General features: G+C 33.6%; 1 protein-coding gene across 12 annotated transcripts; it reads right to left on the bottom strand.

The window, feature by feature from the left end:
* Positions 1–460: 460 nt before the first annotated feature.
* Positions 461–19,799, bottom strand: LOC101251364 (uncharacterized). 12 transcript variants are annotated; one of them, XM_019212968.3, is made up of 16 exons: positions 19,556–19,792; positions 19,330–19,464; positions 18,231–18,317; positions 15,822–15,893; positions 15,255–15,270; positions 15,069–15,185; positions 14,113–14,231; positions 13,210–13,602; positions 12,987–13,121; positions 12,130–12,249; positions 11,789–11,944; positions 11,034–11,261; positions 5,793–5,950; positions 5,381–5,522; positions 5,172–5,252; positions 461–972 (listed from the first exon to the last, which is right to left on the bottom strand). In XM_019212968.3, the coding sequence occupies exons 1-16, from the start codon at positions 19,682–19,684 to the stop codon at positions 766–768; spliced, it is 2,295 nt and encodes a 764-aa protein (XP_019068513.1). In that variant the 5' UTR covers positions 19,685–19,792; the 3' UTR covers positions 461–765. The 12 variants fall into 12 exon arrangements, with proteins under 12 accessions (XP_019068513.1, XP_019068512.1, XP_004235445.1 ...); XM_019212967.3 differs by having other exon boundaries at positions 15,069–15,270; positions 19,556–19,799; XM_004235397.5 differs by having other exon boundaries at positions 5,381–5,519; positions 15,069–15,270; positions 19,556–19,799.
* Between the last annotated feature and the right edge of the window lie 2,649 nt (positions 19,800–22,448).

The following is a 22,448-nucleotide window of genomic DNA, read 5'->3' as shown; positions in this document are numbered from 1 at the left end:
CTCTTTTTTATTTATTTATGTATGACACATTTTTTTTTTACGATTTCAAAGCTACAAACATTGTTTATTTCATTTTATGCATGACACATCTTTTTTACGATTTCAAAGCTCCAAACAAAGATGTAAATACATTTTATAATTATCTCATGTTATTCATGATAAATTCATGTTATATTCATATGTTTATATAAGTGCCTCACTATATTGATTGTATCAATCAACCGGTGAAGCATGACTATTAAGTTGAATTTCGCATTCCCTTGAGAATAATAATTAATACAAGTATTTTATCATACTATTCATAATTGATACGTAGTCTTTAAAATTGGAAATTATTTGAGAGAATAGTAACTTATGCTAAGGTTTAACGTGTAAAAAGTAAAAAATGAACATTTAATTAATTTTAGCGTAATGGACAAGTAAAAGTGAACAGACATGTTAATCAACTTTGTTAAGGACATTTTGGTATGTCAACCTTTGGTGTTCCCACTTTCATATATGGTGTGATGATATGTCAATCAAATAAACACTCCCATGTTCATGCTGAAGAAATGTGTTTAGGACAGTTCAGAAAGCAATTCATCAAGATCAACAAACAAGCAGCGGTTACATAACACCTGTGACTGGACCAGCTTAGCTTCATTGAAGTATGAAACTGATAGAAGTGTGGGTTTTACTTGGTGAAGGAGATGGATCATGCAAGTACAAGCAAATTTTTACTTTACAGCTTTGTTATTTGAGCACTCAACAGGATAAAATGTGACTCTAATCAGCATCTTGTCTACCTTTAAGATGTCGCAAATATGGATATATTTCATCTGCATGTGATCCATAATATCGCGAAAGTATTGCAGTAATTCTGCTAATGCTACCAGACGCAGCAGTGTCACCCACCAGTATCTGAAGGGAGACAAGCTTGATCAATTCATTTCCAATGGCAATGTGGTTGGCACCATAGAGTTTTTCCAAGATCTGCTTACAAGTCATAGAAACATTAATCAGATTATTATTTAAGAAATGAAACTTCTGGTAATAATGATATTAACTGTAAACTAAAGTTTTTTTTCCTTTCTGAGAAGATGATAACTGCAAACTTAAGTCTCTAATTCATTCTAAGAATAAGAAAATACAAATATAATGTGCTCACACAACACAAATAAAAAGGCATTAAGCAGTAATTTAGAGCTACTCAACATCTATTCAAGAGCCCAGTTTCTTAAATTATCAGTCGCTTGACAGCTTATTCACACTAGCATATGAAAGCACTATTTCAATGGATATGATGGTGAATAATGTATCTTCCCCAAGATGCAAGTGTAAACAACAAATTTTCGAGTCGAGAAAAATAAATAATCAAGACAAGAAAATTGGAGTAACAAAGTGTAGTATTTGATTTCACAAAGAAGTGTGTGTTACACTCTAGAATTTGTTAGACTTGAATTATAGTCAAGGGCTTCAATAGCTTGATCTCGAATATTCAAACTTGGATTTGAATTATTCGGCGCGGACACTTGTATGGTTATAACAAATAATGAACATGAACTAGTAACTTGATCTTGATATTTGCTTTTGACCATGAATTTGCAGCCTTTGATCCACGAGCTCTCTTCTTGAACACACACACACACACCAAAAAAAATGAGGAACCCTATTTATAATTGTAGGGGGTGTTGTGGCTATGGGATTTGATATCACATTCCTCTAGTGAAAAGCTTTGATTTGATAGTCAGAACATATGACATTATTCTAGTGGCTCATTCAATTTGACTTAAATTGCCACATAATTTTGACACGTGAATGATTCTAGTAGCTTATTTAATTTGACTTGAATTGCCACGTGGCATGATTTCAGTTACTTATTTAATTTGACTTTGATTGCCACATAACTTTGACATGTGGCATAATTCTAGTGACTTATTTAATTTTACTTGGAATGCCACATAAAGTGGTTCATTTAACTTGTTTGAATTGCAACATAACCTTTAAATTTAATACCGTCCAAATTAAAATCTTGAGTCCAATCATCTAAACTAGGGAGTACCTACAAGCAATTTGATCTCCACTTCACTATCCTTATGATTCGTTGTATATTACAAGGTATCGCAACTTGGAAGAAGAGGACGTCAAATCTTTAAAGTAAAGCATGATTCAAACTGCACAAAAGAAAATGACAAGTGTTTTATTTACACTTAAATTAGTAATTCAATAATCAAGATAACTGTTTCTTTGACTGCGAATTATGCATAGTCTGAGCGATGTAAAGTCTTTGGCTCAAGATGATGTGATGCTTTTGGCTTAAATCATGTAATTTTTGCCCCATACGGTGAAAAAGTCTTTGGCTCAGACAACATGATGCCTTAGACTTAAATCATGTAAAGTCGTTGCCTTAGATGATGTAAAGTCTTTGGCTCCAATGACATGATTCCATAATATTAATTCACGTAACATCTTTGCCTTAGACGGTGTGAAGTCTTTGGTTCGGACGATATGATGTCATCAGCTTAAAACATGTGAAGTCTTTGCCACAGATGGTGCAAAGTCTTTAGCTCAGACAACATGATGTCTTCTGCTCAAATCAATAAAAGCCTGTCCTAAGACGGTGTAAAGTATTTGCCATGAGCAGTGTATGATCATTGTCTCAAACAATGCAACACTTTCGGCTCAAATAATATAAAACTTAGTTGTACCTAAGGTAATATTTTTCCACTTGTGAAATAAAGGGAAAAGGAAATCATAGATTGGATGAATAAAAGAAAATTGACGAAAGCAAGGCCAAGAATATAGATTGATTTCTGTTAATGAGTTTTCTTATTAGACACTATATTTGTGACTATAATTCGCGTTAACTCATTAACAGAGGTCAACCTATATTCTTGGTCTTGCTTTTGTCAATTTTCTTTTTATTCATCCAATCTATACTTTCATTTTCCATTTATTTCATAAATAGAAAAATATTACTTTAGGTATGAATAAACTTTATATTATTTGAGCCAAAACTGTTGTATTTTGAGCTAATGATTTTACATTGTTCATGGCGAAGACTTTGTGTTGTCTTAAGACAAAGGCTTTTCATGATTTGAGCTAAAGGCATTATCTTGTCTAAGCCAAAGACTTTTCACCGTCTGCGGCAAAGACTTCACATGTTTTAAGTTGATGGCATCATATTTGACTGAGTCAAAAACTTAAACAGTCTAAAGCAAATGCGTTACACTTTTTAAGATGATGACATCATGTCGTTCGATAAAGACTTTACACCGTCTAAGGCGGGCAAAGACTTAACATGATATAAGTTGAAGACATCATGTCGTCTGAGCCAAAGACCTTACACCGTTTAAGGCCAAGATTTTACATGTTTTAAGATGATCGCATCATGTTGTCTGAGCCAAAGACTTTACACCATTTAAGGTAAATACTATATGATTTAAGTTGAAGGCATCACATGATCTTAAGTCAAGGACTTAAACATCACCTTGACTAAACATAGTTTGCGCTCAAAGAAACAGTTATTTATTATCTAGATTCATAACCTTGATTATTGAATTACTAACTTAAGTGCTAATAAAACACTTGTCCTCTTTTCTTTTTTTTGTGCAATTTGAATCACGGTTTACTTCAAAAATTGATTTCCTCTTCTTCCAAGTCGCGATACCTTGTAATATCGGATCAAAAGAATAGTGAAGTGGAGACCAAATTGCTTGTAGGTACACCATTAGGTGGTCAGTATGCTTCTCCATAGGAACTTTCTGGTTTAGACGATCGGACTCTTAAAAAAAATTATTGAGAAATCTGCCTGTGACTCGTCCTTTGGACCAATCACAGTCTTATAAACTCGATAGATAATGGGTCTGCCCCTCTACCCTTCTCCACCTAAATATTAGGATTTGCTCTGGGTGGTGTGGGGCTTGGACTCGTGACTTAAGCCACAAACCCTCCACCTTTTGCCACTCGAGTTAGGCTTTGGGGACTTGGACTCTTAAAATTTTATTGGATTTAAATTTGTAAATTAATTTGGATTATAGTAAATTCAAAAAACAATTCACATTAGGTGGCAATCCAAGTCAAGTTAAAAAAATGAACCATTAGAATCATGACATGTGTCAGACTTATGTGGCAATTCAAGTCAAATCAAATAAGCCACTAGAACTATTTCACATGTCAAAGTTATGTGACAATCCAAGTCAAATTAAATGAACAACTAAAATTATCTCACATGTCAAAGTTATGGCAAAATCCAAGTCAAATTAAATAAGTCACTAGAATAATGTCACGTGTCAAAGTTATGTGGCAATCCAAGTCAAATAAAATGAGTCACTAGAATAATGTGACGTGTATATGAAACATGTTCGGACCAATCAAATTGAAGTTTCTCATTAAAGGAATGTGATTGGTTAGTTAAAACCAACTAATCAAATCTCATAGGCACACCACCCCTACAACTATAAATAGGGGTCTTCATTATTCTCAGAAAGAGGGGTTTCTAAAGAACAAGAAGCAAGAAGAGAGCTCGTGGATCAAAGGCTGCAAATTCTCTACAAGTTGCAACTTCATGTTCGAAGTTACAGAACAAAGGCAAATATCAAGATGTTAAAAATCAAGTTACATGTTCATATTCATTATTCGTCATAAGTTCATGACGAATAATTCAAATCCAAGTTTGAAGACTGTTAGAATAGGAATAAGTATTTCTTACTTAGAATAGGAATTAGAATAGGAATAAGAATAGGAATTCTAGTTGGAAAAGGTTTTCAATGTAGTGTCTATAAATAGGGTCTTCATGTAACAATTTAGATACGCAATTCAATAATATTTTCTCCAATATTTCTCACAAAGACGAACATTCAAGATCAAGCTATTCAAGCCCTTAGGTCTAAAATCAAATTGAAGTCTAAACATATTTCATATTAGTTGAAGAATCAGAGGATTATTATAGAGATTGTAACACACTTCATTTTGAAATCATATATTATACTGTGTTAATCCGATTTTCTTGTCTTGATTATTTATATTTCTCCGCTCGAAATTTGTTGTTTATAATAAGTAATGCCCCTCCAATAGTAAATTATAAATGAGATGATAATTATACGTCAGGAACTAATAAATGTGCTGATGATCAATTCATAGATGAGCCTCAAAAGGGAGTAAATTTGCTCCATTCTGCAGAATAAGCTAACCTGTATAGATGCTTTACAGTGATCAATAGCAGCTTGTAGTTCTCCTACCAAACAGAATGCCTGAGCAAGATTGTCCTCCACCTGAAAAATATAAACAGAATAAAAATATTAGTTCCTCCCTAATTATCAGACAATTCAATGAACACCACAAGCAAATTTACTCTTGCTCACTGAAACAGAGGACATGATAGAGCAGACCCTGTATTTACCTCTGCAATTATCTTGTTATAAGGATGGAATATTGTTCTGAGAAGATCTGTATACTTCACAGCATCTCGAAGAATATTGGTTGGGACTTCATTTGATGCTATTGCATCTTGCAGTCTGTTTGGCAAGTAAGTACCAGAGCTACTTAAAAGTAAAAATGAAGGTCAAATTTCACCACAGCAGTTGTATGATATGAAAGGACACATCAATTTTCAATGTTCTGAAGTCTAGTGCTATATCGACATGCCAATTAGTTTGTCAAACTTGGAGAGTGCTGTGACAACTTTTAAAGACAACAAATACAATAAACCTGTGCTCTATCCCAACAACTTCTCGAACATATTTTTTTCCAATTTTAAGTATATTCTTTGAAGTTAATGTGTCCAGCATGATAAATGAAAAGGTCTATCGTACCTCTTACAACAATTCTCAGTTTGACTGATTGCCGCACATGAAGATTCCAGATCTCTATATGAATCACAAACCAAGCAATGTTGAGGTTCCAACTTATAATCAGATTCAAAAACATGGCAAGCCACTTCAGCAATATTATCATCTTTGAGCTTCTCAACCTTCAATGTTAAGAATGTGTTAGGCATGTAAACATGTTGTTCTCATAAGTGTTCAAACTAGTAATAACAATAACAAGCATTCATAATTTTACTAGACTTCACACATAATGACTTGTATACTTCTTAAATATTAGCCAAAGGAACCCATACTCAAAATGACCAGATGGTTCATTGGTTTGAGGGCCTGTTTCCTCTGGTTCGATCTCAGTCAGCAGCTCAATTCACCAGTCAAAACGTTTTCTTTTAATAATAATAGTCCACTTCCCAACAAGGATTTTCTTCCCTCTTTATATTTTCCTTTTTTTTTGCACATAAAGAATCTTCAACTTCAAGCCATTGACAATCATCATTGCCAAGGCCCAAGGTAAAATTCTTTTTAGTTCATGATTTCTCTTCTTAGTAAACAAACTAAAAAAATCGGAAATTTTAAAATACATGACTTTAGTTTTCATAAAAAAAAAAAAAGAAAAACTTGTCATTACTTATAATTATCAAGAGCTAATGAATTGGTTATCTCAGATATCCACACTTCACGGATGAATTTGACATTGGTAAGATCTCATTATTTTTATTCAAGTTGAAAGCGATGTGTTCCTTTAAATTAATTTTGAAGGGTGTGATTCCCTTTTTTTAAAAAATGTAAAAGTGGTATGATTTCTCTTCTTTATTATGAATTTGTGATTCTCGAATGAGAAAGAGGTGAGAGTCCTCTTTTTTATTATGAATTTGTGATTCTCGAACGAGATAGAGGTGAGAGTCCTCTTTTTTATTATGATTTCTTATTCTCGAATGCGAAAGAAGTTTGATTCCTATATTAAGTTGCAAGGGTATGATTCTTTAATGAGAAAGTGGTGTGATTCCTCTATTTTATTTAAATTTGCAAGGGGTGTGATTCCTCTATTTTATATGAATTTGCAAATGTGTGATTCCATCATTTTTTATTGTGAAAGGTGTGTAATTCTCTTATCCTAAATTTGCAGGAATGTTTATCCTTGAATATATAAATGGGTGAATTCTTGATTAAGCACCCACATTCTAATAGCGGTCTATCTGTTAGTTCACATGTAACTCCAGAAGTTCGAAGAAAGATAATTTCACCTCCTCCTTGAAATGTTGATTATTTATGGGGTTGGAACTTTAAAACGGGGTCCCAAAGAAAGAAAACACCATTTTTTAAATATGATTTTAATATTCGAGATGTTGTGAGGAGACATTATATTTTGATGGAGCCTTATCAATTGTGTATGTCCTAAAACAATATTTGGGACCAAAGATTACCAATTTAATCCTTAGTGGTGGTTTAAACCTCCATATTTTGCTTGGTTGGAATATCGCATAATAGGTGATGTATTTTGTTTGTGTTGTTATTTGTTCAAGAAAGAATTTGAAAGTCAATGCAATGCGGGAAAATCATTTAAACAAAAAGGTTTTAGAACCTGGAACCACGTTCATGAAAGAAATCGGTTGTATTTTGGTGAGGTAAATAGTATTCATAACAAATGTTCGAATAGGATGCCAAATTTTGCAAGTCAACGTCAATCGATTCAATCTTCACAAGCAAAGTGAGAAAACAAAAAGTGATTATCGAATTTACTTTAATGCTTCAATTGATGTGGTAAGGTCCTTAAAAATGGATTACCGTTTCGTAATCATGATGAGAGTGAAGATTCCAATTACAAAGGTATTTTTCTTGAAATTCTAGAATTTAATGGGGTTAACCATCAACATGATCCAAACGATGATATGATGATTTGTTCGACAATTCCAAAAGCGAGTGTGGATGTTTGTGCTAAAGAAACAATTAAGGCTATGATTAAATACATGGATAGTGATTACCTTAGAATACTGACATCTCACATAAAAAGCAGATGACAATAGTCTTACGATATTGTTAACAAAAATAGAGAGTTGATAAAAAGTTTTTTGGATATTGTTCATGTGAGTGATACGTCTCCAAGATCATTGCAAAAAGCAATTTACCCTTTACTTTCTCGCTATATCTATTGAGACTTCGTGGAGTAAGGTTAAGATGGAGCTAGTTATATGCAAGAAGAAAATGGTCAAAAATCTTAGATTTTGCAAGATGCTCCAAATGTTTTTATTTATGACAACAAAAATTCAAAGGTGATACCCTTTGGGTGTGCACAAGATAAAACTCCGCGTCTGTGCAATAGCTCACAAACCATTGGGCCACCCCGAAGGGTCCTAAATGCTTTTTATAACGAGACAAAAGTGTCAATTGCAATTGATAAACAAAGGACTGAATACAATATGCAGACGGAGCATCTTGCAAAATCAAAGACTTTAGGCCACTTTTTCTCCTTGCATATTATTAGCTATATTGTAGCCTTGTCCACGTAGTCTCGACAGACATAGCGAGAGATCCAAAACTAAAGAGTATATTGTTTTTTGCAATGATCTTTCGGATGTATCACTCACATGAACAATACCAAAAAATTTTCTATCAACTCTCCATTTTTGTTAATATATCGTAAGACTAGTGTCATTTGCTCTTTATGTGAGATGTCTTTCAATTCATCAACTAGTACTCCAAAATAATAATCATCCATGTCTTTAATGATAGTTTTAATTGTTTCTTTAGCATAAGCATCCACAATCTCTTTTGAATTGTCGAACAAATATTCATATCATTTTTTTGGAGCAAGTTGTAATATTACCTTTCCCACATCCGAACGGATAACCCCATCTATAAAAGTTCAAGAAAAAGATTTTTGTAATCACAATCTTTACTCTTATCATGACCACAAAATGGCAATTCGTTTCTTAGGAGAAACTTTACCACAACAATTGATGCATTTAAGAGAATTTGATAATCACTTTTTCGTTATGAAGAAAAGATTGAATCCATTGACGTTGATCCGCAAAATCTAGCATCTTATCAAATATTTGTTATGAATACTATTTATACTATTTAACTCATCAACATGCAATCAAATTCTTTCCAAACCATGGTTTCTTTCTAAACCATCTTGTATGGTTTCATTCTAAACCATCTTGTATAAATTATTTCCACGACTTTCAAATTCATTTTTGACCAATTAACAACACAAACAACATACAACATCTTTTATGTTATATTCAAACCAAGCAAAATGTGGAGGTTTAAACTGCTAAGGATTAAATTGTTGATCTTTGGTCCTTAACATTGTTTTTGGATATACATAAGTTTCAATTGACAAGGCCCAATCAAAATATAATGTCTTCTCACAACATCTTGAATATTAGTATCATATCCAAAAATGGGTTTTCTTTATTTGAGATTCCGTTTAAGAGTTCCAACCTCAAGAATTCAATCAACATTTAAGGGAGGAGGTGGAATTGTGTCTCTTTGAATTTCTAGAGCTACAGGTGAATTCACTGAAGGATCGCTAGTAGAACGTGGTTGCTTAATCAAGAATTTATCCATATAGATATTCAAGGATAAATGTTCCTATAAATTCGAATTACTATTCAACTTAGTCGCACATTTAACTTGCAAATTTAAAAAAAATAAGGGAATCACACACCTTTCACTATAAAAAAAAAGGGAATCACACCCTTGCAAATTCAAATAAATAGAGGAATCACACCCCTTGCATATTTAAATAAAATAAAGGAATCACACCCTTTTCACATTAAAAAATAAGAAATCATACCCTTGCAACTTAATATTAAAATAGAGGAATCATACACTTTCACATTCACATTCGAGAACAAGAAATCACAAATTCATAATTAAAGAAAAAGAGGATCCACACCTCTTTCACATTCTAGAACCACTGATTCATAATAAAGAAGAGGAATTACACCTCTTTCATATTAAAAAAATAAGGGAATCACGCCCTTCAAAATTAATAATAAAATAAAGGAAAGCATTCCTTTCAACTTGAATTTAAAAAAAATAACTTACCAATGTCAAATTCATCTACAAAATATGTAAGTATGAGATAACCAATTCATTAGCTCTTAGATGATTTCCTATTATAAGTAATGACAAGATTATTTTTTGTATGAGAATCCTAAAGTCATGTATTATGAAAATTTCAGTTTTGTTAATTTGTACTAAGAAGAGAAATCATTGAACTAAAAAGAATTTTTCCTTGGGCCTTGGCAATGATGATTTCTCTAGGGAAAAATTACTGAAGTACACGTTTTATGTTTTTCTTATTTCCAATATTCCCTTCTATTTCTAAAAACCTCAAGTCCCTCATTTCTCTCCTAATGTAATTAACGTATTCGAGACATAGTAATATATCTGAGCTACATATTATGTATTCGATTTGTTTTATAATGTATACGAGCTAGTATTTAATGTATTTGAGTTACCTTTTTATGTATCCGAACTAGTTTTTAATGTATCCGAGCTACATACTATGTATCCGGTTTATGTTATAATGTATCTGAAATACTCTTTAATGTATCCGGAAGGTACAAATTTTAAGGAATTATTGTAATTAGAAAAAAGGTAGAGAAAAAATGTAATTTACTTTTTACACTATGGGATTTATGTAAATTAGACCTTCTCTAGATTCTCAGAGGCTTGAAGTTGGAGCTTCTTTGTGTGAAAAACAAAAGTAAAATATGAAGAGGGAAGAAAAAAGTGTTGCTAAGAAGTGGAAGGCAACCTACTATATTCCAATTATTACTAAAAGAAAACATTCTGATATTAGGGCTTAGAGTTTAAAACATGTTTTAATCTAAAAAATAAAGGGGCAAATTGAGTAGCTGGCAGGGATCAACCAGAGACCGCAATGTTGAAAATGGACCCTCAAACCAGTGAACCATCTGGTCATTTCGAGCATGGGTTCCTTTAGCTAATATTAAATACATTTTTTAAGAAATATACAAGAAATCCGAGTTTAGTCGGATGACCACGGGTTCCCGTGACCCAATTTTTACACATAAATTTGCCCCTACATCTAAAATGATTGAATGTAGTCGCATACATCTAAAATGATTGTAATGTAGTGTCTATAAATAGGCTTCAGTGTAATAATGCAGTCAACCCTTCTTAATAATATTTTCTGAGTATCATTTTTCACAAAAATAATTTGTCCTAGAAACAATTGCATCATTAAAATACCTGCTTACTGTACACTGTAGGGGCATCAATGAGGAGCTTCAGTTTTTGCTTCTCACATGTAGTGACAGTACGATCAAGGATCACCCCTAAACAATTTAGTTTAGTGCACCTATAAGCATTGATGACAAGGTCAGAAACATTCAACTCTGAGCAGCCAGTACATTGACATGTAAATGAGTAGCGGTCTTCTAAGAGTCGTTGACGGTCTTTGCAGTCCCACTGCCCTACCTGCAAAACAACCACATCCCAAATTGACAAAACATTACACAGGTGAAAGATCATAAACAAATCAAAGGGTCAGAAGCTGCAGTTGCATGAGCTCGCCAAACAACCACATCCCAAATTGACAAAACATTACACAGTGAAAGATAATAAACAAATCAAAGGGCCAGAAGCTGCAGATGCATGAGCTTGCCTCCCCGTCTTCCTCTCCCCCTCCCCCTCCCTCTCCCTTTTATTTTGGTTTCCTTTAAAAGGTTACAGGAATATATTGAAATCTGTGATACTTTTTACTCTTGATCACTCTTGAAATAATCTAGTGCTCAGAATTTCTTTCTTCAGTTACCAAATCATAATTATAGCAATGACCTAGGAATTTGTGTAGACTGCTGCTGACTACTTCTATTTAGCATTCACAGGAAAATATAAGGATGTGATATTAAAACCTCAGAAAGCAAGATAAAGGTTCTAATTTTAGACTCCAAAATCCTAAATCTGAAAAAATAAAGACAGAGGTTCTGACTAAACATTGTTACCTGGGGGCCATAAGATAGCTCCAATTCAGAACCAGCTAAAACGTATTCTGTAGCTTGTATATGGAGGGTCCGTGAAAGAAAATATGTGTGGATGTTTGGCTGGCAAGAGTGGTTGAAAAAACTACCAGCTACATAAACAGCTTGACCCACTTTAACCTGTAGAAGGAAACATTAAAACCACAGCTTGAAGCTTTACCAAACTCAAATTTCTGAAAAATAACAGTGTACTAGTCAATGATATTCTGAGCTATCTGCAATGACCTGTGAGTGCCAATTTAAGCTAAGATATGCAGTAAACTAATGTACAAGACATAGAAAATGTGTGTCAGAGAAATACATACTTGTTCTAAATTACTGGTTAAAGCATTCCCAGGCTCGTATATTGGCCCTTTTACCTTTGGAGCTTGCATACGGACAACTGCCATGGAATTTACTTGGATTTGAGAAAGAAGGATAACAAGCTGCAAGGAAAACAACGGCTCTGAGGATCACCCAAAATCTAATGCTGGAGTGATTTTTCCATATAATTCATGGACTCAAAGGAGGGCATTCGGTAGAGTTATACTTCTGTATCCAAAGTTCAAAGAGTAAAGATGTAGGAAGCCACAGAGACATATGGTAATGACCTAGTACTAAAGCATATTAGGGTTCTCAAAAACTATTACTGCATCTCTCCTTTCTAAGCTATTTTTTTTTTTTGAAATGAAAGAGATTCACAGTACCACCAAACCAACAAAGCAAAAATATGAGGATCATGCTGAGTCAAAATAAAGAAGTGCCCCAAACAGAAATAAGATGTATATTCTCTTTATCAATCCATCCCAAAACATTGAGCTCTTTATAGTGTTTAACAGAAAGATTAGCAGTTATTAAGAACACATCAAAAGCAATGTATATGGAGACATAGGTTTACAAATCCACAACGCAAGCTTAATATCAACAGTTTGTCCAGACTGAATCTAACAAAATTTTCGGTATAGCTGCATATTTAGACACCGTCAATTCATCTTCATGGGCTTATGTTTTTCTTTTCTTCTTCTTCCTTTCTTTTTCCTCTCTGGAATCTAGAGAATGATTAATGTAGAATATTTGCTAGTTTATAGAGATGCAACGAATAATATCATTATACAATCAGCATGAAACCTGCAAGCAACTTCTTCATTCAGAATGCAGAGAATTTCTGGAGAAAGGATATTGCCTTTGAAACCATTATCCCACTAATGGGCAGTTCTGTTCTGTAAACATGCTGAAGACAGTGCAGTAGAATGATAGAGTAGATATGCATCTCCAATTTGCTTTCAGGAGGGAGTTTTACATAATTGTGAGAAAGATCCTACAAAATCCAGTCAACAGCTATCCAATTAAACTCTTCTTGGGAACACAGAGACAAGAAAAACAAATACAAACATTTCAGCATTTACCAGGAACCCAACAAGATTAGAATCCGCACTTGCATGTCTGTTTTGCTCAATGACTTTCACAAGGATTCTACCAGCCAAAACTACTTCTGACGGTAATATCAGAGGCCAATGAAAACCTTGACATTCATGCCTGTGCTCAGCAATATGCCCAGTATCTAAAGTAGAAGCGCCTGCCAGAACAACATCTGACATATAGTTCTTCAGATCATCTGCTAAGCCCTCAAGATCACTAAAACTATTAGAGCTCCTATCAAACTTTGGCGCGCCAGCTTGTTTTTGACACCAGTCACTGCAGTACAATGGAATTGAACATGACACACAAGAAATGGCATCTGCTGGCAGTTCATTGAAGCAAAAATGGCAGTGAGTCTCCCGACACTTCTTCAAGATAACCTGCATTGGATTCAGCATGATAAGAACCAGATAGCCTTGAAGCAAATGGTTAGTGCTTCATAATTTTAATGTTTATTACTGGTATTTGAAAAACTAAAGATCCTCAGACTGAGCTGTATCAGAGTCCCAATAAAGATGAAGGGGGAGCAGAAGGAGAAAATGATTATTTGGATGCCACAAATATCATAAAAGAAAATGCATCCCTTGGAAAAAAATTAGACTCGTCAAAATAATAAGAAGAGTAGTTGACACTGCACCCAAGGGTGGTCAATGAAGTAGGTTAAGAACCACGAGGTCTCAGGTTCAAATCCCAATAGAGGCAAATAACACTAGGTGATTTGTTTCCATGTATCCAAGCCTTGTTGGATAGAGTTTCCCAGTACTTGGTGATGGCGGTAGGTAGAAGGTACACCATGGAATTAGTTTAGGTGCGTGCAAGCTAGACCAATTACTGCCGTTATAAAAAAAAAGTAGTTGATATTGTGAAAGGTTTTAAGGTTTGGCTCATACCGCAGCATAAGGATCTTCTTTATGAACTAAGGACGCTTCAGAAACATCATCCACACAAAACATTCCTCTCCCCTTGGTTGTAGTAAGCAAACATTGAAGTTTTACTTGGTCTGGCTCATCTGTCACATAAGACCTACATTATAAGATATCAAAGGAGAAGAGAAGCATGTCACCATATAGCAAAGCAAATCAAGAGCTACCTGATTTTGATAAAAAAACGACATGCACAAACAATACACGATGAAGAGAATGATGAACAGTTGTATGGTGCTTAATCAGCATTAGAATTCGAATATTTTTCATTGTAGAATGTGCACAAACTTTACCAATAAATAAAGGTAATCCTTTAAGATGAGAAAAACGAGTACAAAAGTGGCAGGTATCCCATGGAATTAGTCGAGAAGCGGACAAGCTGGCTGGGACACCACGGTTATCCAAAAAAAAGTGTGCAACAGTATACTTTGCTTATTGAATTTTTTATTTTGATAAGGCAAGATTTATATACTTGCTTCATTTTTCAAAGATAATATAGCAGATAATAGGCACAAAACTGGTGTCTAATGCTGGAGTAGAACGAAGGAAACAGGACGAACACTGCTGTCCTCAACAGTAACACTTCTATAAGAATAGATATCGGCTGTTCAGCATCAGAGTCAATCTTTCAAGCACATCAAATAATTATACTATGAGAATACGAGATCAGCTTAATACATGCAACCTTGAATGTGGAGGAGTTAAGTATGATGAAGGTGCAAGCATAGCTTTTCACATTCAAAAGAAACATATAATATAACAGACAATGAAATTGTCACTGGGTACTCTTTAGGAAGGATTCTCAGGGATAAACAGCTGGTCTTTTTCTATTTTTGGGAATAAAAAAATAATTGGTGTCATAGGATTAACAGCTGGTCTTCTAAGAAGAGAGAAACATTAATTCGTCACCAATAGAGTCTTACCAGGAACTTCTGACTGATTCTGGTTGGTTTTCTTCCCTGGGATCCCTATTCTCTTGAATTTATCTAGTGCAATTTTTAGTTCTGCTTCAATCTGTCTTTTTCCACTTGAAGATATCTCTAACATTAATGAGATATTCAGATCTCGAATTGCATCCTCAAATTTACCCAAAGAAATGTTTGCTTTACCTCTCCGGAACCATCCCTACAATAAAGTATAATTGAAAGACAACAGTTCACTTTGTTGAGATGTGAAACAAAGTTAATCAAGAAACTGAAGAAATTAATATGGAATTAGCTTTAAATCCCCCAAAAAATAGTAGTTAACTGTTGTATCCATTGATTTTCTGTCTACAGTATATACTATAAATAATGTGAATATTATATGGAATAGAATGGAGAATGATGCTTGACAGAGGAAAACTGAATGTTCTGCCACATGTATTATCGAGCACTCAGCCACTCACTCGAGTTAATCTGAGATCAGTTTTAAGAAGTCAATTAATTATTGGTCAAAAAGAAACAGCACAAGGAGGACAAAAACTAGATCAGTTTTCCTTTTGAATAAATAGCACTGACATTCCAAACTCTTGCTACTATAAAAGATCAACTGCTCGTTGTGACCCAAAAGACATGTTGTATCTTTCTTCATTCAAATAAGAAACAGAAGATAAAACAATATTCATTAAACGAAATGGAAAACTTGTAGCATTTTATCAAAGAAAAAAGGAGACAAGTGAGTACAGCCGCATTCACCTTGGCATAGCGTGGAGATACTCTAAGGGCCCTGCTGCAATCTCGTAAACACTCCAAAAGCAAGCCCATTTTCTGAAGACAAAAAACATTCGCTTTGGTATATAAAAGAATGCAAAGTATTGATTGCTAATGAAGAAAGAAACAAAATGATTCAGATTTTAGAATACAACGTGACCTCATAATTGTTCCTGAAAACAGGTTGGGAGTGATGTTTGGATTGGTCACAACCTTTGTCTGAAATCCTACCATGTATTTTCAGCACTAGCACCTGAACTTCTCTAGCTAAACAAGTTCCTCTTTTTCTGCTTCTTCCTTTATCGCCATTAATGCCTCTACCTCCTTTGACATTTCTTAATCAGTGAAAGATTATCAAACTCCAACAGAACTATTTTCTTTTTGGAGTGATGTTTGGATTGGTCAACAACCTTTGAAGATTTTGTTTCCTGATATATACCTTATGAACCAACAGCAGAGAGCAACAATCTTGGAAGTCAGGGATAATCAAGGATGGAATCTCAGCTTTAGAAGAATGCTCAATGATTGGGAAGTGGAAAGGTTGACAGACTTTTACAACACCCTTGAACAGTTCAAGGATTATTCTACCAGGGTGGACAGTTTAGTTTGGTTGAAGGAAAAGCAAGGAAGATTCTCTGTCAAATCATATATCATATCATATATCCCCCCTACATGGTGTCACCACAAATCAGAATTCTCTTTTCATTTATTTATTTCCAATATTAGCCCTACATACATGAAAAGTTGTGATTTAAATGAAAAGTTGTGATTTTTATGAAAAGTTGCAAACTTAATGAAGAGTTGCGACTTTTATGAAAAGTTGTGACTTTTGTGAAAGGTTGTGACCTTTCCGAAGGGTTGCATCTTCTCCAAAGAGTTGTAATATTTCTGATAAGGCACAATAATCATACTACCCTTTATTGTCTATAAATAGATGGATTTCCTCTCGTTATTTTGAAAATTTTAAACTACTTCTTCTTTCTTCTGCACAACTAAATATTCATGTACTTTGCTCCTGTGGAGTGGCTAATTGATACAGATACTATTGCTTATGTTACAGATCCTGGTATGTATTTTTACCGTTATTAATTTATGCTTACGTTATTAAGGATAACTGATAAGATGTTATAACTTTCATTTTAATTTAATTATTAATGTGTTTTACTACGCAATCTTGTATGTAAGGTAATATAGTGTTTTAGTATTAATGACGGGTGTGTTTGAATATTATTTTGTAAATTCCATGATATTAAATTCCAGCGTGAAGCGCGGGTAATTTTACTAGTCTGCCTATAAATGGAAGTATGCAACAGTAATACAAGTCATCAATTTGGTTCCAAGCCTTGGAAGATGATTTGGAAAGTTGAGATCTCGTACAAGGTGGCATGTTTTACTTGGTTGGTGGCCAGACAAGCTGTTTTAACACAAGACAAACTTACGAAAAGGGGTCTTCATCTTTGCTTCAGAAGCTAAAGCTGAGATGATAAATCATCTTTTCTTACACTGTAGAGTGACAGAACAACTTTGGCAGTTTTTCATCCATTTGAGAGGGCTAAGATGGACTATGCCAAGGAATAAATTAGAAGTTCTGGCTTGCTGGAACAGAGATGGTAGTTTCCAGGACACAGGGAGAGATGGAAGACTGTCCCAGCTTGCAACTGGTTGACATTGTGGAAGGAGAGGAACCAGAGATGTTTTGATGATAAGATAATCACTTTCCAGAAATTGAAAATGAGCTGTCTAGTGTTTTTTCTATTTTTGGTGTATGCATGAATTCCCTCAAGAGGCAAAGGACATTACTAGTGTTTTAGAATGTTTATGGGGGGACTAGGTGGTAGGTTTTGCTTTCTCTAACTAGTACTTGTAATTATTACTGAAAGTACATCATTGGTGTAGCTTTCTTTGCTAATAATAGACATATTAACTTCTCAAACAAAAAAATAGCTTCTCAGCGAACACGTAGTCCGGACTGTCTTTTACTTGAAGCCCACCAAAATTCATCAAACCACCCATCAACAATTCCAACTTTTTTATTTTCTCCTTGACGATAACTATAATGTGCCAATGAACTCAGAAGAGGATATTTGCTAAATGAAAAAAGAAAATAACAAAAAGCAATCTGAACAAAAGAATTAATAACTGAGAAATCCCATGTCAGTTAGTTTGCCAACCCCAGTTGGCCCATAGGTTCAAAATTCAGAGGAGTATGGGCCCATGCTTCAACCCTAGTGCCACTTAAATACCAGATGTCCTATCATTTTCGAGTCAATTACAAAGTTTGAACTTTTGACAAGCGCCCATACCACATATTACCTTTTGCATCCTTACCATTGAACCATTTTTTAAAAATAATAGCATGAAACAGCTTGCAAATAGATAACATTTAATATTCACCTGCAAAGTAGAAGCACGGTTCACATACAGCAATGCAACCAGATTTATCTCCATATCACCCATATCTACAGGAGCAAAACGCAGTGCCTATCCCATCCACAGAGAGGCAACAACAATCTTCTATTAGGAATTGCCAAATACTTATCAGAAGAAGAGTGAAAATTAAAATGCAAAAGAAATAAGAAAAGGAAAGCAGGAAAGACAGTCTAGAAGGAATGCAGCTTTTAAAACGTGTTGTGGATGAAGGTAAACTGACATTAAGTGTGCATGTTCATTACCCCACAGCTAAATACCCCAAATTGAAAGTGTGATAGTCTATCAACAGAAATTTCATAAGGGTAACGACATTTATCTCCACCTCTTCTTAGTCTTGCTCCAATGCTGCTTCTTTCACTTACCAGAGTTCACATAAACAAGGCATTGAAGGGAAGATTTTATTGAATTTAAGGCTTCTCTTAATCTCCCTTTTCAAAACCAACAAGACACATCGAATATTTCACACATAAAACATAAATATCCTAATCTCTAACAATTCTGAAACGGCTAATAGTTAATCCGTGGTGCAGTTACGGTTTGAATAGAATCTCAATAATGCTTTATCAATCCTACATGGTGAGATGAAAGATTCCAGTTTTGTAATTCCTTTTTTTTTTGGAAGTAAATTAGCTAGTCCTACATGCTTAGACTAGAAATACATATTTGATGAGTATCTTTATGAATGAGTATACAGGTGCCTTTAACTCAAGTATAGAAAAGTCCAAACAGAAGCTTTAGCCACTGAATCTGAAACAACTTTGATGAGTTGTCTCAGTAGTGAACTGACTTTATTCTATTAGTTGTACGTTAATTGGCTTACCATACTTCTTGTTAGTTGTTTCAAACCAATATAAACCTTCCTTCTTCTTTTCTTTCCACTATTTTTTGCATTTTTTATTGTAAATTTGTCTAATATCCCAACTCCTAGAGAGGATGGAAATAATGTTATAAGATCAATCTGATTATGTAATCACAGAATGAGGATACCAATTCTGGGAAAAGCTTGTCCAGTTGTCCTATCTTATATCAATTACATAATTTAGAAAAAACAAAATTAACCGACCTTGGAATAGAAAAGCAACGCGTTAGAATACTCTCCGTTGGAAAAGCATTCATTGCCCTTAAGCTTGTTTTCCAAAGCAGCATTCCGGTCCTTGCAACATAGAGCCACAGAAGGGTCTGTCAAGTCCTTAATCATCTGTGGAATAGTAAAAAAAAAAAAAGCACAATGTAAACAAAATTGCACTGTTTTGTCCAAAAAAAGTAGTTGAAAACAGAGGAGAGAGAACTTGATGAAATTGAGGCAACTTGTGGAAGAAATGTAGTAGAGAAGAGCATGTTGATGGAAGTTGAGAGGGTGTGCTGTTGGATATTTCTTGCTTAAGGGCGTCGGGAACTGCTGATTTCAGAGTCTCCATGGGAGAGTAGGTTCAACCCTTGTTGGAGTTACGAGGTGAGGGAGCAACAAAACCTATGGAATACTTGTCAATTTCCATTCAAAAAACAAGACTGTACTACTCAATTACCTTTTCCAAATTAAAAAATATTTTGCATATATATATATATATATATATATATATTATTAAACTAATAAAATAATTCGTGTTCCGAGACAAAATTTAATATCACAAAATTTAGAAAATAATATTCAAAATCTTTTATGTATAAGAAAATGATAATTTTAACATCTTATTATTTGTTCTTCAATCAATCATCTTAAATTTAATTTTATAAATTATTTTACTTTCAGAATGTGTTACTATTTGATATTTTAAGGAAATCACCAACCTGAGATATTAAATTTTTTAATAAATTATAATCTTTAGTGGAGGGAGAAATAAATAAATAAATTTTCAAAAGGCTGAAAAAAGTCAACAAATATTCTAATTCTAACTGTGTAGAAAGTTCAGTCCATTATTTTGCTTTACATGTGTCACTTTAAAGTTCCGCATTAAAATGTATCATAAGTAACTATCAATATGAAAAACGAAATGGAGAATGTATCATACTGGGCAACAATTCAACTTACTATATATACTTGAAATGAAAAGATATTACACAAAACTATTCAATTTGTTTGTGTTTTTCTTAAAATTAACATACCAGTTTGATGGAGTTCAATTTGAAATTATACTTATATTCCAATCGAAGTGTCAAGAAACACATTTATTACTTTAAGAAAAAAATTTACAACTTGCAATAAACTTGAAAATTTGTCTATACTTCATATCGAATATGAACAATTAATTTATTGTGCAGTTATCTATGTTTATGGGATTAAAAAAGGCTTTAGTCAAGTCATATTTCCCTATTAGGTCATCCGGCACATCCTTGAACTCATGTCAAAAGTTTATTGATTCTGATCTTTTTTCCTGGTTTACTTTGCACATCAAGGTGCAATAAAAATTTTAAGATCTTTATGTCCTTACAATGGCATCCCAAATTTGAATCTCGTCTTCAATAGATGGGAATAAAGATTTTCAAGATTTTTTTTTATTGTAACTTCAACAATTTTAGTAGATAAAACTTGCGGATACTCAATAAACATGTATTATTCAATTACAACAAATACGTATAACAATAATTTTGCAGAAATATAAACAACAAAGTTTAAAACATGTACTCAAAAACAACAATGATATCATAAGTACAAATTTATGACTATAAAAAAACATAGCAGTATTTTTGTAACAATAGAATGAAACAAAAAGAAAAAAATTGAGCCACTAAATGCACATATCCCCTTAAGAAAAAATTTCCCTCTAGAACCCGAGATTTAAATGAATAGATTTATCTTAGGATGAAATGATTTTATTCAGTATTGATATAAAAATAATTGTGTCAGTGAGTCATTCAAGAGGAGCAAAGTACATGAATATTTAATTGTGCAGAAGAAGAAACACAAGTTCAGAATTTTCATTGTTTTAAAACGAGAGGAAATCCCTCTATTTATAGCCAACAAAAGGGTAGTGTGAACAAATGTTTATTGTTCCTTCACTGAAAGGTCACAACTTTTTAGAAAACTTACAACCCTTCGAAAAGGTCACGATTTTTTGAAAAACTTACAACCCTTCGGAAAGGTCACAACCTCTCATATAAGTAACAATTTTTCATAAAAGTTACAAATTTTCATAAAAGTCACGACTTTTCATAAAAAGAGAAGGCTAGTTTTGAAAATAAATAAATTTTTAAAAAAATTCTGATTTGTGGTAGTGCCACATAGACGGGTTTAGAATATGTATATGTGTGTGTGTGTGTGTGTGTGTATAAAAGTTATTCGCGCTTCACGCGGAAATTTAATATCACAAAATTTATAAAATAATACTTAAGACGTGTCATTAAAAAAATAATACTTAAGACCTATCAGTCATTAAAACTAAAACAATATATTACTTTACACTTTGTTAGGATCATCGTTCTCATTGTTTCATAATGTATTGTATTGTACTGTATTGTATGGTAGATACAATGTTTGGTTAGACTGTATTGTTTGTTGTTGTTTAACATTTTAATTGTTTAGTTTGATCGTTTCGTACTATATTGTAATTTATAAATTTACTAAAAAATTCTAATTATTATAGGGTAGGAGGTTTGACTAGATTTAAAAAAATAAGATAAAAGGTAAAATAGTATTTTGAAATATTATATAAATATATAATTGAAAAAAGAAATTAAGAAACAATGGGAACACACCAAATTGGTTGTTCCATAAAATAGGGGCTTTCATTGTTACGTAACAACCAAATTTAACGATACAATACACTACATTTTAAGTAACAATCAAAACAACCATTGTAGGTATAGTAACGATACAATACAATAGGTAACAATGATCCAAACATAGTGTTAGTGTAACGACCTGTTTAGTCGTTTTGAGCAGCAGATTTTTATTTCTGGAAAAACTGTCTTGGTCGACGGATCCCACAACGGACCGTCGAGGGGGTCTCATTCCAAAACACTTAGAATTCTGAAATTTGGGTACTGAAATCGACTCTCTGAACTTCGTGACGACATGGCAGGACAGACCGTCGTGGGCACGACGGACCGTCACAGACTCTTCAAGGAATTGAGTCTCTGAACTATGTGACGGAAGCAGCAGGATGGACCCTCGCAGGCACGACGGACCGTCACAGGCTGCGTAATCCCAGGCTGAGTCGGATTTCTTTAAATGTTTTAAGGGAC

This window comes from Solanum lycopersicum, chromosome 3 (genome assembly GCF_036512215.1).
Source record: "Solanum lycopersicum chromosome 3, SLM_r2.1".
NCBI lineage: Eukaryota > Viridiplantae > Streptophyta > Magnoliopsida > Solanales > Solanaceae > Solanum > Solanum lycopersicum.
This window is presented reverse-complemented; position numbering and strand designations above follow the sequence as displayed.